Source organism: Salvia hispanica, chromosome 2, assembly GCF_023119035.1.
Source record: "Salvia hispanica cultivar TCC Black 2014 chromosome 2, UniMelb_Shisp_WGS_1.0, whole genome shotgun sequence".
In the NCBI taxonomy this organism is placed as follows: Eukaryota; Viridiplantae; Streptophyta; class Magnoliopsida; order Lamiales; family Lamiaceae; genus Salvia; species Salvia hispanica.
Genome location: NC_062966.1, coordinates 13,098,952 through 13,113,401, shown reverse-complemented (window position 1 = coordinate 13,113,401; position 14,450 = coordinate 13,098,952). Strand labels below are relative to the sequence as shown.

The following is a 14,450-nucleotide window of genomic DNA, read 5'->3' as shown; positions in this document are numbered from 1 at the left end:
CTGTTTCAATTCTATATTCAAATCCTACACAACTAATCATGAGCATCATCTTATCAATCTTGACATATGAGACCATCTCACATATACACAAATATATATATATATATATGTACTTATTTCATATTTATACGTATATGTCAGATATTCTCATAAAGTCATACCAGTCAGACCAATCCATTCATCCTGTTAATCAATTTGAAAAAGGAAATGTAAATTCCTCAGTTAAATCTCATTCTCTGAAACCAAAATATGGCTATTTGTTTCGTAAGAAATAAATATCAATAGTCAGTTTTCCCCCACACATCTAATGGAGATCAACAGTCTCTCTTTATGCTGAGAAGCTCCTTTCCCGCAACTCAGGAGACAATGAAAACTATGAAACTTAAACCCAAAATATCTAGGGAAAAAAACATTTACCAGCCTGTAAAGCAATAAAGGCCAAAGATAAATGGCAGGAATTTAGCCTAGCTGAGGGCTTTAACTGCTTTCTCAGCCGCATCGTCCAAATCTTCTGCAGTAATCAATGTCATACCACTTTCCTGTAAACAAGAAAAAGATCCCGGGGGAGGTATGTTAGATAATCTGCATTGTCCAGTAAAATTTATAAGGATGGCATTGTTTCGAAATTCACCTTCAGAATTCTTCGTCCCTGGTCGACATTGGTGCCTTCAAGACGGACTACTACAGGTACTTTCAGTTGAACCTTTAGAAGAAGCCAACAAATGTTCAGAATTGTACAACCGAAAGTGATAACTAATATGAGAATGATTAAGTGATCTAAGAAGAGGCTGAACTAGCACAACAGAAAGTGATAACTTCTGACAGTAAGGAACTGCCAAATCAGCACTAAGCACAAGTGAATCAAGCTGTACCTGTTTAGCAGCATTCACAATTCCGCTAGCTATCACATCGCACTTCATAATTCCTCCAAAAATATTCACAAGAATGGCTTTCACTTTCTCATCTGAAGTCAAAATTTTGAATGCCTCCACAACCTGTTACCATATGCAGTAAAGGCTAGAAGTTACAGAAAGTCTAAAATAGAACAATTTTCGCAGGTAACTATCAAGCTATGTATAAGTTAAATAAATTTAGACACCCATAGTGACAGACTTTAGGCATTTTAACAGTCGGCTTACACTGATTACAGGGAAAATGGTATCAACTGAAACAAATCACCTATACCTGGCTTTCAGAAGCATTTCCACCAACATCAAGAAAATTAGCTGGAGTTCCTCCATGCAACTTAATGATATCCATTGTAGCCATGGCAAGTCCAGCACCATTGACCATGCAACCAATTTCTCCATCTAAACCAATGTAATTTAGATCAGCCTTTGCTGCAGCAACCTGATAAATGATAGACATTGCAACAAAATTAATTAACCAATTTAAAGTGAAGATTCAGTGGCTTCTTGCAACTCATGTGTATCAAGATCAACTTACCTCACGCGGATCCTCTTGCGTCGGATCCCGCAGAGTAAAAATTTCTTTCTGGCGGAATGCAGCATTATCATCAAAGTTGAGTTTGGCATCAGCAGCAACCAACTGCTTATCAGAAGTCTCAGCAATAGGATTGATCTATTTCACACATTACAGTCGGAATCAGATATAATAGGACACTTACGAAAGCTAATAGTACATATAAATATTAGCATTGGTACAGTAAAACAAAGAAACTTTTGGAGAGAGAAAATCCATCAATCACCTCCAGCAATGTGCAGTCACATTTGCAAAAAAGTTCATATAACTTTTTCACTTGTTCAATCGAAGCATTTCTATCAGCCACTGTTGGAGATAACCCATCAACTACCTTGGCAGCATCCTCGTCTGTAATTCCGGTAAAAACATCAATAGGAACCTGCAAGCAGGGGCAATGGAAGAGTTACAACTACAATCCAGTCCCAAAGAAGTAATCTTCCAAAGCAATACAAGTGTACAGTATAGGATGTTACCTTTACAATCAATTCTGGATGCTTCTCCGCAAGATCTTCAATACTGGTTCCTCCTTTTTTACAAGAAATGATAAGCTGAAAAATGAGAGAAGTTCACAGCTCAGCAGAAAACTAAATTGATGAATGAGTAGCCTGATTTTTATTTCAGCATTTACAAGATAATGTTAGCCTTGTAGGGCATACATAACTATAGCAAAATATGTTATATAGAGAGAGACTGAATGCAGGCATCCCTACCTTATATAGAAAAAATGAGGCCTCATGACTCACACACGGACTACATAGACAAAATTATAGAGAGGGACAGCATATAAGATTACTGACAAGAAATTTCCTTCCACAAGGTTTTCTACAATAACAAATCATGATTAGAATTTGATCAGCTAGGTGAAAAGAGACGATGTTTTTTCTAAGTATTGGATCAGTAGATGATTCACATCTAAACAACCATATATTTTGATTAGAACCATGAGAACTAAAGAGGCATTATGAGACCAACCATTTACCAGTATGACTGGTGCCATGAAAGTGCATACGCATGCCCTTGTAAAATCTAACCAACTTGTTTACAAGCACTTCTGCCCTTACAAGTGTGATTTTGGTTGGCCTTTTGCAAACTGCTCTCTTCCTCTCCCCCTTCTCTAGAAAATACAACCATGAAGCATACACTTCATTTTTCTTACCAATACTTTTTTGAAAAAATGTTATTTTCTTACTAGCATGTGTTAAAGGTGCTTACTTCCAATTTTATTTCTAACACCCAACACAGACACTAGGTTATATGTTGCAGTCCATGATTAAAGCTCTTATGGAATTTTCATAACCAGGGAGCTATTTTACAGTCCATGACTGGAGAACATAATATCAGGGAGCCGGAGAAAAATCCTTTAGCAAGATCAGTATCTTCTTCCAAGCAGCCTAGAAGCTCAATATTTTTCAGTTGTCAGTTTAGCATAATTTACTATCCTCACTTGTAATTTTATTCAAAAGAAGCTCCTATTACATCTAACAAAAAAAGAAAACTAAAGACTATTACCACATTTGTATCAGAATGATCTTAAGATACTTGATGATTTTTTTGCAACCTAGAACTAAATAAATGTTTGATTATATAATTTCAAACAAGATAGACAAAATTAAAGTAGATTGACAGGAGGATGCATGGCAACATGGCATGCTGGAACTCTCACCAGCTTCAGACGCAGTATAATAAGAAACATACATGCCCAAATTTTTAATCAAACAGCCAAGGCACCATAAAAAATAAAGGCTCCATGCTTCTTCTAAGCCATCTTCATTTTAATGACGAGATTTCAGTCTACGAATGGAATTTTATGGGATTGGGTGGGTGGTGGGGTGGCTAAAATGAGACTTCTATTGACCAATGAAATTCTCTGAAACAAACATAAAGTCATTTTCAAGAACTTACAGGGCCAGCGGATTTACGATCAAGAGTAATGGCAAAGTACATCTCATTGACAAGTGACAGTTTCTCGCACAAATAAACCTGCGAGGAAGATATGGTTGAATGTAATTTAATTTCACGTTGAACTCATCATCATATGATGAACTAAAACTTGAAATCAAGTATGCTGAGAAGCAAAGAAGAAACAAAATGACATCAATACCAAACAAGAGATAGACCACTATAAGACAAGCATTGAAAAATTTAAGCCCTGCTTGGTTTCATTCTGTAAGAGGATTCAAATCTATAGGATATGTAGGAAATTGTTTGAAGCCATATAAGGTTTCATTTGAAAAATATTTAAAAAATTGTGCTAGGATAAGTGTAACTGTGAACTTATATTGGTGTGGCATTAGAGTTTGTCTGCTGAAGTACATATTTTTTATTAGGTTTGTTAAGGAAGACATGATAATATGTTAAATACGTGAAATTATTTTTTATGAATAGTTTCAGACTTTCAGTGGCATCATTTCTACTAGTTCTGTGCATACATAGGACCTAGTTTGAATATTTAATTTGAATGTAATGTCATATGTCATATGTGATGATCTGGAAGGTTGAGGATTCTGCTGAAATGTGAGTTTTGGGATAGTAAAATATTAATTAGTAGAGAGGGGGTGGGCGAATTGCAAAAGTAATAGACTATTAAGATGATTTGGATCCTGATTACAATACAATACTATTTGTACATTAGGGGCTTGAAAGCAAGCTCCACGAAACTTCTTTAAAAATGGAGAATAATTCACTCTGGGCATCTTTTTTTCTGCATAATTACAATATCTCAAAGTCTTGATAGTGTGAAACTAGTTAGAGACTTAGAGTATGCATAAACGCAAGTATCCTTCATGACATAGCACAGGAGGACTTTAGAGGTGAAACTCAGCATGAATGAGATATCGATCAGCTCAAGTTGATAAAATACTTCTATGTGTCACAACGCCAGCCATTCATGAAAATGTATTTAGAGCTATAAGATACAAAAATAATAAATAATCAATTCAAACCTTGCTGACAACTTTTCCTTGAGCTCCAGTTTGCTTAGTGACAAGTATTTGTCCAAGCATTTGCTCTGAATGACATTATTCTCATGAGTACAAAATAAGCAAGAAAACATTGGAGTACTAAAATTCAATTATTCACGTCCCACTTCCACATTGACTCGTAAATGAGAATCAGATATGTGAAAGCGAAACAGTAAACTGAAACTTGTAGCTGTAAAAAGTAAACCATAAAGTTTTCCATCATACCAGCAATGCTTGCAACCTTGTCAGCTTCCACAATGTGAACACCACCCTTTAGACCACTCTTAAATGTTCCAAGCCCTCGCCCACCAGCAAGGATTTGTGACTTCACCACCACCTGGATCACAGAAAACTCCAAACGTTATTACTAGACTACAATCTGACATCATTTAATAAAGAGAACAATGCTAATTCTGATCTCCCCACATTACCTCACTCTGGTTGGGGAATACATCCCGTAATGCCTTCTTGACCTCATCAAGTGATCCCACTGCGACACCTCTGGGAACATTGATTCCATGCTTGCTCATCAAATCAGCTCCCTAAATGCAATCAAATTAAGGATATAAACCAATTGGGCAAGAGTTCTAAGTGCAAATTAATCGCTGACATCAAAAGTCTTTGGTCATTTCTTCAGCAATAAACTTCATTATTAACACCCAAAACTCACTCTCTCAAAAAAAAAAAAAAACATGCATACTTACAAATTAAGTATAGAGTTGTTATACAATTCAAAAAAAAAAACTCCACTGATTTCACACTAGAACTGCATATATGTTAAATGTAGGTCACGTTCGAGTCACCACGGCCACAGTAAATAGAGAACCACTATTGATCCTTTTTACTAGTATTTTCTGAAAAAGCATCATAAAATCATAGATGCAATATATGCTATACAGCTAACATATAGCGTGAATCAACAAACAAACATACATACATACGCACATAAAATGTGAGGAACATTTGCAATCGTGCGCGGGAACCGTTACCTGATACTCGTGTATGTTGAGACGGCGGAGCTGCTGCTGCTGCCATTTTCCGGCGACGGAGAGAGATCGAGTAGCGAGATTTCCGAGCAATCGTCGCACCATTTCTCGCAAGTTGTTTGAAGATGGAAATGGGATCAGAGATTTACAGAAGAATAATACTACTACCGTCTACCAGTAAGCGGAGGCGCGTCAAGGAAGCAAGAGCTGACCCTAATAATTCTATAGCATTTTTTATTTCTCTTATTTTATTTTCTCTTTCATTTCCCCATTGTATTTTCAACCTACATTTTATATTCCATGTGTATATAAACGGATGTGATTTCAATAGATTACATGGATTCATAATATAATATTTTGAACTCGATATAATTATTTAGGGGTGAGTAAAATAATTGTAAGCGAATATCTGATTCAAATCTAACCAAAATTTAATTAGTTTTTTTTTTCGATTTGGTTTATATTTTTAGATAATTTCAAATTTTGGCTTCGATTTAGGTAAAAAAAATTTGAAAAACCAAATTTATTTTTATTAATATATGATACTTAAAAATTAAACTCTATTTGTGTTGATTTATATTAGATTTTAAAAAGATTGTAATTGTTTGGATATGTTAATTGGTTGATATGATAAAATTCTTTTGTTAAATATATAAAATTATTCTTTTTGATTTTTTAGATGTATTGTGCAATTATGGTTTTTCGGTTTTGTAGTTTGCATTTCGGCTTTTTGGATTTTTGGTAAATATTTATGAAATTTCGATTTTACAGTTTGGCCAAAAACCAAACCAAATACCCACCCCAAAATTCTCCACTAGAAGTTTTAAATTTATTTTATGTTAAAAATGAATTTTCTTGTAGTTCGAATTTATTTGTCTGTGAATAGCTAACATTTCGAATTTTAGCGTTTGAGAGTAATTAACTCTGATGCTTTCTAATTAATTTATCTAATATTTAATCTCATCTTACTTTTATATTTAATGATCCCAATGATTTTAGTTATGTAATCAATACTAAAACTTGAATCACAATTGAAGGTTAGGTTAATAAATGAATTAACATATTAGTCAATAAAATGAATATTCTTCTTTAATTGTTCAAACCCAATTTTCTACGTATTTGCTATCATTATTTATTATTTAATTCTATTTAATTATTAACCTACAACGTTATTTGTTTGTATATAATCAAAGCAATATCATTTGTGTTAATTAGTTGAGAGAGATCAGTACGAAAATGAAAAAAAAATAAAATTCTGTATATTGCATAAATACAGAAAAACTCATTCATTCAATCAACTTGGTTTCTGGTACTTGGCGGCTGGCCTCCGTCTCCGTATTATAAACGAAAAACTTGGCAACAACCAGAAAGAAACCAAGATTCAGAAAACTCAACACTGCACAAAATGCATAGTAATAATCCAAGTGAGACACATTGAGATTGTTTAATATCCATCCATTCCCCTTTCTCTTGGTAACATCTGCCACAGTCGACAGCATCAAACTGCTCAAGAAATATCCAACTCCCAAACTGATCATAGCATATGCTGTGCCCAGGCTCTTCATCCCTTCCGCCGCCTGGTCGTAGAACAGCTCCAGCTTCGCCACCTCCACGAAGTTATCCGCCACTCCCATCAGCCCAAACTGAGGGAGGAGGATGAATATCGACAGAGGGACCTTCCCGTCCTTCGCAAAGATCCCGTTCTCCCTCGCCACGCTCAGCCTCCGCCTCTCGGCCAGCCATGCTGTCGCCATCACCACTACGTGGAGCACGAGGCCTATCCCCATCCTCTGCAGCAGGCTGATCCCTCGCGGATTTTTGGTGTGCCTGCGTGCCAGGGGGACGAAGATGCGGTCGTAGATGACGAGGGTGATGAGCATGAAGATGGTTGTGAATGCGGAGAGGCAGGCTGGAGGGATCTCGAAGTGTGGGCCGATCGCCCTCTCTAGCGTTGTCCCTTGCTTGATGAAGAGTGTGTGTGTTTGTGCAAGCATGGTGCTTGGTATGAATGTTGCTGCTAGGATTGGGATCATTTTCATCATCTGCTTCGTCTGCTCCACTTGAGTAACCGGTGACAGCATCCATGGTGACCTTGAACCCGTCTCCACGGCTGCTTTGTCAAGAAAGCTGCAAAAACAACAGTCAGATAACCAGTAGGTCAGAGGTTCGAGTCATAGGTGGAAAACTAGTTATGAACGAACCTGAGACAAGGAGTGTGGTCGAGTCTGTTATGGCCAGCGCTCGAGTATTCATCCAAGGGCAGCTCATAGAGTTCTTTGGGGTCGTGGGGGGAAGCAACCCCCCACTTCCTCACGGTGGCCACGAGAACCCTAGCCATCTGAGTCAACGGGCTTCCCAGTGGAGGCTTATGCCTGTAGTAGCGCGTCCCAGCAATGAAGACCATGATGGCTACTGCAAGGCCGGTAGTGGGGAGTGCGTAGCCAACTGACCAACCGACGTTGTCTTGGATGTAGATGAGGAAGGTGTTGGAGAAAAGGGTGCCTAGAAAGATGCTAAACATCCACCAGTTGAAGAAGGATAACTTTTGGAGCCTCTCTTTAGGCTCATAGTCATCAAATTGGTCAGCCCCCATGGTTGAGATATTAGGCTTTGTCCCACCAGTTCCAATTGCAATTATGTACAAGGCAAGGAAGAAGATGCCTATTTGAAGAGTTGATGCCTTCTTGTCACAATCTTGATCTTTCACCCCATCGCCACACGACGGGGGCCGTAAGGCCGGCAACGAGACAACGAGGGTCAACAATACCATCCCCTGTCATAATATGTAGCAAAGACATCAAACACATACTCATCACACAATATCAGATGAGATTATTTACCATAAGGTAAATGGACGATGCTATCAGGAAAGTCCAATATCGACCGAGATAAGTGTCTGCTATGTATGCACCGACAAGGGGTGTCATCCAAACTGTGCCAATCCAGTTAGTCACATTGTTTGCTGATTCCACAGTGCCTTGATGGAGCTTTGTTGTGAGATATATCACCAGATTTGATGCAATTCCGTAGTAAGCCATCCTCTCAAATACTTCGTATCCTGAGATAGGAGGCATGTGCATATGGTATGATTATGCTTAGGCCAACAGGAAACAAAGAATGTGCATTGCCTTCTTACCAACAATGAAGTAGCAAGCCTTCCATTTACCAGTCGATGATACGAGGACCGGTCTACCTTTAAGGTCGACTGTACCATCGTTTGTGTAGTCCCCAGTTCCTCCCACAGGGCCTCTCTCTTCAATCTGCATCCTGGACATGAAATAGAGAGAGATTAAAAAACTATGCTTACAAACAATTAGACTGATTAGATATAAATAGTAATTATTGGGATAGTTAGGCCATATATTTTTAATAATCGATCACATACACAATTGAGTATCTTTAGCATGAATATTGAAATTTCACTAATCAGACCTTTTCAATGAAATTATTAAAATTATCATGAAGCTTGGATATACCAAAGTTGCAATACATATCTTGTTATGATAATCTTGTTAGTAGTCGTATTTCTTGGTCTTAAAAAACTCTTCACGTCCAATCTTAATGATGGTATAAGTAAAACGATATGTTTGTCACATATGGAGGGAATGGATAGAGACGATGCCAGTTTGAGGATAAGTCATTCATATGATACAAAACATCATGTCTGATAATCAAATTGCCGCCTCTGCATCTATATGCCAAGGTGACTGCTGCATCTATTCTCTAAATTTGAGAATAACAAATGGGAAGAAATATCTCCACATTTGGGATGCATATCACATATTAATCTGCTAACCAAAAATTTGCGAGAAGGTAACAGCTACAAAAGCCGCAGGTTGCCAAAACAAGAAACCAGCTAATACGATCGCACACCAATATTACTTGTACTCATGAATGGGATTTGCTTTGAAACACTATCATGCTCGTCAAGGTATGCGAAACATTTCACTCCAAATCTTGAACCGAATAACTATATTAGCAGCAAAACAAAAGTCTGGAAAATCGCTATTATTTGTGTCTAGATTCATAATTTAGAAATAATGTAAAAAAAGATAATACGACTAAATTTAAGCACACTGCAAATACAGGCTCGATACATACTCCAAACAAAGCTCACTGGTCACCAAGCACATCATCACTGGGAATTCAATTTTCTGGTTTCCAACTACCATCGGGATGCATTGCATTCCCACCACCATAGGCATGAGATGCATCGTCCCCATACCCATTAAAGTTGTACCCTTTATTAACATATTGAGAAGCACCACTCGGAGGTCTTCCTGCCTGCGCATATCCACTGGCACCACTCCTCGATGCATTGCTCCAAGGAACAGAAGCCCCATAGTTACCAGTTTGACCGTATCCAGAGGCACCATAACCAGCTTGTTGGCTACTCCATTGGTTTTTCAAGAAATCAGTATTTGGTGAACCTAGGTTCCCATAAACTCCTGCTGGACCAGAATAGCCAGCATTCGCACTTCCATGACCACCGACATCATAACCACCATAAGCACCATAGCCAGGATTGCTATTTCCTGCATAACCATAGTTTGCACCTCCGTAAACTGAATAAGGTGGATAACCACCACTTGTTGGTTGTCCCTGTTGATAACCACCACTTGTTGGTTGATTTGGCTGATAACCACCATTTGTTGGTTGTGTTTGCTGTAACATTCTACTGCTTGGAAGTGGACTATTGTATGATTCATTACTTGAAAAGTGTGAACCATAGCCTCTGGAATTTCCACGAGAACCAGCACCTGTGACTGCATCTTTGGGAAGTGCTCTCTTTACCTCAACAAGCTTTCCTTTCAGCTCATGAAAGGTCTTTTGGAGAACTCTATCAACAGAATCTTCTGTGGTAAAGCTGATGAAACCAAACCCACGTGGTCGGCCAGTATTTGAATCATTCATGATCACTACATCAGTTACACTACCAAAATCTTGAAAATATCCCCTGAACTCATCTTCAGTTAAGGTAGAAGGCAACCCTCCTACAAATATCTTCTTGCTTTTAAGATTATCAGACCCTACAAAATTTCCTCCAGAACTATTGCTTCCGGTTTTCATAGTCTGCTGTTGTTCTCTCGACATTGCTCTCTTAGCTTCAACCTGAATAAAAAAGAAACTTCAGATGGCCATGCATTGAAAAAAAACACAATTTCAAAACTCAAATGAATAATTGATATTCTCATATCCGTAAAACCCCTATCATTTTAAAGTTTCAACCAGAGATAGCATTTTCATATTGGCAAGAACCTTATAAATACTATGTAGACAACTTATTAGCTTTTGAAAGCTAAAAAACAGCTTACAGCTACAGTATACAAGTAAATGAAAAAAACAATTACTGCACCATAAAACACCAAATAGTGTACATAATCAAATTACTCATAACAGCACTACCGCACCGTGTAGATGAGAACAGCCATTTTTCATAATACAAAAAGGTTCTTTTAAAAATGATCAGGAAATAGTGTACATGATATCCACCCAAAAAAAGAAAACGAAAAAAGTCATAAAGCTAGACTCCAGTCTAACTATCTCGCAATATCTGATGCAAACATATGTGAAATACCTACAAACCAAACCACTATGCTTAGGAATTAGGACCCAAAAAGCTACCCATAATGTAGTTCTATCCTAGCATTAAATGACATGCTCCTCAATATTATTTTAAAATTCTTCTATTCCTCTTCACCCAATGAACAATAGGAACAATAACTAACCAAGGATTTTACCCCTGGAAACCAAAAACACCATATAGGCTATATCAGCTGCAGAATGATCCAAACATGATTCGAAAAAACACCCATATAGCCCCAAGCTCCGCCAGAGTTTTGTATCATTGAGGGAGAAAATGAATTGAAATTAGAAAATAAAAATTTAAGCCCTAGTTACAATTTTAAAACCCTAACTCTACAATCCACCGCCACCCGTTGGTTTCCGACCGACCACCACTGCTTGACCATCTGTTGCCACCGTTTGGGTCGGTCCTTGGCTGCCATATGAAAATTGCAAATGAATATAGCTATTGAAGGTCGCCGGAAAAAAAAAAAAGGGAAGACCGAGGGTGTGAATGGCGCCTTCTGGTGTAGAGGGAAGGATTCGATGCGTAGTGTTTAGAGTGGCTTTGTTTTAAAACATAAGGGGCTTGGGCTAAAATCTATTCCACACAGAAAAATAGGCCGCCCAGCCACCCCTGCCGTCACATGAATGATGAATCTCAATTGCCCCAGCGAGTCGATCCTCACCCTGTACGCCCCCGCGAACTCCTCGCATACTACTATAATCCTCGACCTACCTGATAGATCTATTTCTACAGAAACATAATCTGTCATCTCAGAATCCCATACATTACAGCAAAAATGAAGGTCCAAAGACAAAGTAGGAAACACATTTGATAAAGAAAATTGGACAAAAGGAGAAGAGCTGTAAGATTATACCATCGAATCCCCAGAGATTATTTATCACCTAAGTTGCAAAAATTGCAAAAAAGTACAATGACTTTGCTGATCTTTAATAACCTTGGCAACAAAAAGGCAAGCTAGACACCTATGAGAATGCGTGGGACGAGGAAATATTTTTCAATAGAACCCAATTCCGGATATATGCTCTCATCAATCCCTCACAACAATAGAATCATCCCTACAACTGATTAATTCACAAGTTAATCCATCAAATAAAAACAAGTACTAGCAACCATACTTGAGATCTCAGAATAAAGACATGAAGAATGCATTAAAGGTAGCTAACGCTGTTACATGCCTCAATCCATTTTCAACTAAACATGTCAGTAGCAGTTAATTTAAACACTCCATAGCAATTGCCGGGGATATATGTTTTTAACAAAAAAAACACATAAGAATCACCATAGCTATACACAATCAGCGCATCACGCAATTAATTCATATTCGATTTGAAAAGGTAAACCCTTCGTCCATCAAAGTAGAGCAGTTGGCAAGAGCAAAAAGTGCGCATAAATAGATTCGATTAGGCAAACATGATAAACGGTGGGAGAGAATTACAGTACGGCCGTCGATGTTGTGCGTTTGCTGGAGGACAGAAGGGATAATGGAGGGATCGGAGAAGACGACGAAGCCGAAGCCGCGGGGCTGAGAGGTGACTCTGTCGCGCATGACGACGGCATGAGCAACCTCGCCGTAGTGGCTGAAATGGTCGCGGAGGCGCTCCTCCGTCGTGTCCCAGGCTATGCCGCCGATGAAGAGCTTCGCCTCGTCGGTGAAAGAGTCCATAAGTGTGTGTTGTGCGTGAGAATTCAATCTCCACTTTAGATTTGATGCTTTATTAGGGCACGACCCCGTGATGCGCTCACAAACGCCGTCGTTTCCGTCCCTGTCACCTACAAACGACCTCGTTTCCTTAGTTGATCACTTTTTAAATAATTCTAGTAAGTAAATGGTCACACATTGATCTTTTCACTATTACAATAACAATTTTCGTGGTTAAAATATTAATTTAAGTATATAACGAAAATCACATATTATAATATTTCATTAGTTAGTAAGTTTATGGAGTACAGTTTTTATTATACTATCTCCGCTAGTGAAAAATAGAAACTTTTGAAATATTACGAATTGTAATACTATATAGTAGTAATTGGTAAAGTAAGAAATGATAAAGTAAGAGATACGGAGAGAAAAACTAGTGAAAGTAATGTTAGTGAACTGTGTGGCTGTTTTCCTAATATAAAAAATTAAGAAAATTTTTATTTTTAGGAGACAGACCAAAATGAAAATAATGTCTATTTTTAAGTGAAGAATAATAAGTGTGTTAGTAATTTATGATTCGTATTTTATATTTTAAACGGGATGTGTAGCTTAACAATTTCCATGATTATATATATGCCTTACTAGGGTTTAACTTTCTGCTAGTATAAACAATTATTGATCATTGGATTAAAAATTTTAATGAAGCAGATTGAACGTCAAAGTTGTAAATCTTCAAATAAGTATAATTGGGTGGTCTTGAGGCCATGCCATGCAATTGTAAATTATACAGGCACTAAGGTTTTACTTATGAAATTTTTAAATAAAATAATTTTCTATATAAAGTTGAATTCAAGTAATTTTATTTGTTCTTATTTTAGGTGAACTACATTTTAGGTTCTTGGATAATTGAGTTCTAACATTTGCTATTTCTTGTGAATTTTAATACTCCGTATTATTGATGGTATGTGGACATATAACGCATATAAGATATTTTTGTACTTTTATCTCCCTCTTTTACTACTTTCTCGATAGTCATATTTAGTTTCAACACGGATTTAAAGATATATAATAAAAAGTTGTTAGTCAAATAATAACTTAGTGAAATATATGTTTTACTATAATAAAATGTGAATGAAATAAGTTGATGGAATGTGAGATTTACTTATCATTTATGATAAAGGTGAAAGAAGACTCTTAATAGGTGATGAACGAAAATGACAAAATATAAGACTTAATCCGAAACGGAGGGAATACATTTTTGTCATTAGAGGATTGAAATGTCAATTACTCATTTTTCCTTTCCGGCTATAGCATTTACTTTTTTCTTCTTCTTTTGTTTAAGTATTAGTATCATCTTTCTCTCTTCCCTCCCATATCTAATATCTCTATTTCCCCGTCTCTTTATCTCTATCTCCTTACTCTATTTATCTGCATTATTACTCCCTTCATCCATAGTTAAATATCTAATATTTGATTGGCACGAAATTTAAAAAAATATTTAACTTTATAAAGTAAGTGGGTAAAAAAGTTACTGGAATGTAAAATCTACTTTTATATTAGTTTTATTATAAAATGTGATTACAATGGATTAGTGGAATGTAGGGTCCATTTACCAAATATAGTAAAAGTGAAATGAGACATTCAATGGCGGACGGATGAAAAAAGAAAAATGGGACATTTATTGGCTGACGAAGGGAGTATACGTATTACTCTATTTATCTGCATTATAATTCAACACTCAGTTAGAATTTGTCAGGATATTTCTCGGTAGGGACGTCAATCCAACCCGA

The 14,450-nt window shown here is 37.1% G+C and overlaps 3 protein-coding genes across 5 annotated transcripts; all 3 read right to left on the bottom strand.

Moving 5' to 3' along the window:
* Positions 1–158: 158 nt before the first annotated feature.
* LOC125203450 (succinate--CoA ligase [ADP-forming] subunit beta, mitochondrial) lies at positions 159–5,659 on the bottom strand. The gene is made up of 12 exons (XM_048101792.1): positions 5,432–5,659; positions 4,874–4,984; positions 4,668–4,779; positions 4,425–4,489; positions 3,385–3,462; positions 1,956–2,030; positions 1,709–1,861; positions 1,447–1,581; positions 1,186–1,350; positions 873–995; positions 632–703; positions 159–539 (listed from the first exon to the last, which is right to left on the bottom strand). The coding sequence occupies exons 1-12, from the start codon at positions 5,531–5,533 to the stop codon at positions 465–467; spliced, it is 1,266 nt and encodes a 421-aa protein (XP_047957749.1). The 5' UTR covers positions 5,534–5,659; the 3' UTR covers positions 159–464.
* A 1,006-nt stretch (positions 5,660–6,665) lies between these two features.
* LOC125204783 (protein NRT1/ PTR FAMILY 5.2-like) lies at positions 6,666–8,830 on the bottom strand. Of its 3 annotated transcripts, XM_048103514.1 has the most exons (5): positions 8,814–8,830; positions 8,565–8,695; positions 8,269–8,486; positions 7,630–8,201; positions 6,666–7,555 (listed from the first exon to the last, which is right to left on the bottom strand). In XM_048103514.1, the coding sequence occupies exons 2-5, from the start codon at positions 8,692–8,694 to the stop codon at positions 6,715–6,717; spliced, it is 1,761 nt and encodes a 586-aa protein (XP_047959471.1). In that variant the 5' UTR covers position 8,695; positions 8,814–8,830; the 3' UTR covers positions 6,666–6,714. The 3 variants fall into 3 exon arrangements, with proteins under 3 accessions (XP_047959471.1, XP_047959470.1, XP_047959472.1); XM_048103513.1 differs by lacking the exon at positions 8,814–8,830 and having other exon boundaries at positions 8,565–8,729; XM_048103515.1 differs by lacking the exons at positions 8,565–8,695; positions 8,814–8,830 and having other exon boundaries at positions 8,313–8,402.
* Positions 8,831–9,385: 555 nt separating this feature from the next.
* LOC125204784 (heterogeneous nuclear ribonucleoprotein 1-like) lies at positions 9,386–12,723 on the bottom strand. The gene is made up of 2 exons (XM_048103516.1): positions 12,457–12,723; positions 9,386–10,540 (listed from the first exon to the last, which is right to left on the bottom strand). The coding sequence occupies exons 1-2, from the start codon at positions 12,682–12,684 to the stop codon at positions 9,575–9,577; spliced, it is 1,194 nt and encodes a 397-aa protein (XP_047959473.1). The 5' UTR covers positions 12,685–12,723; the 3' UTR covers positions 9,386–9,574.
* Between the last annotated feature and the right edge of the window lie 1,727 nt (positions 12,724–14,450).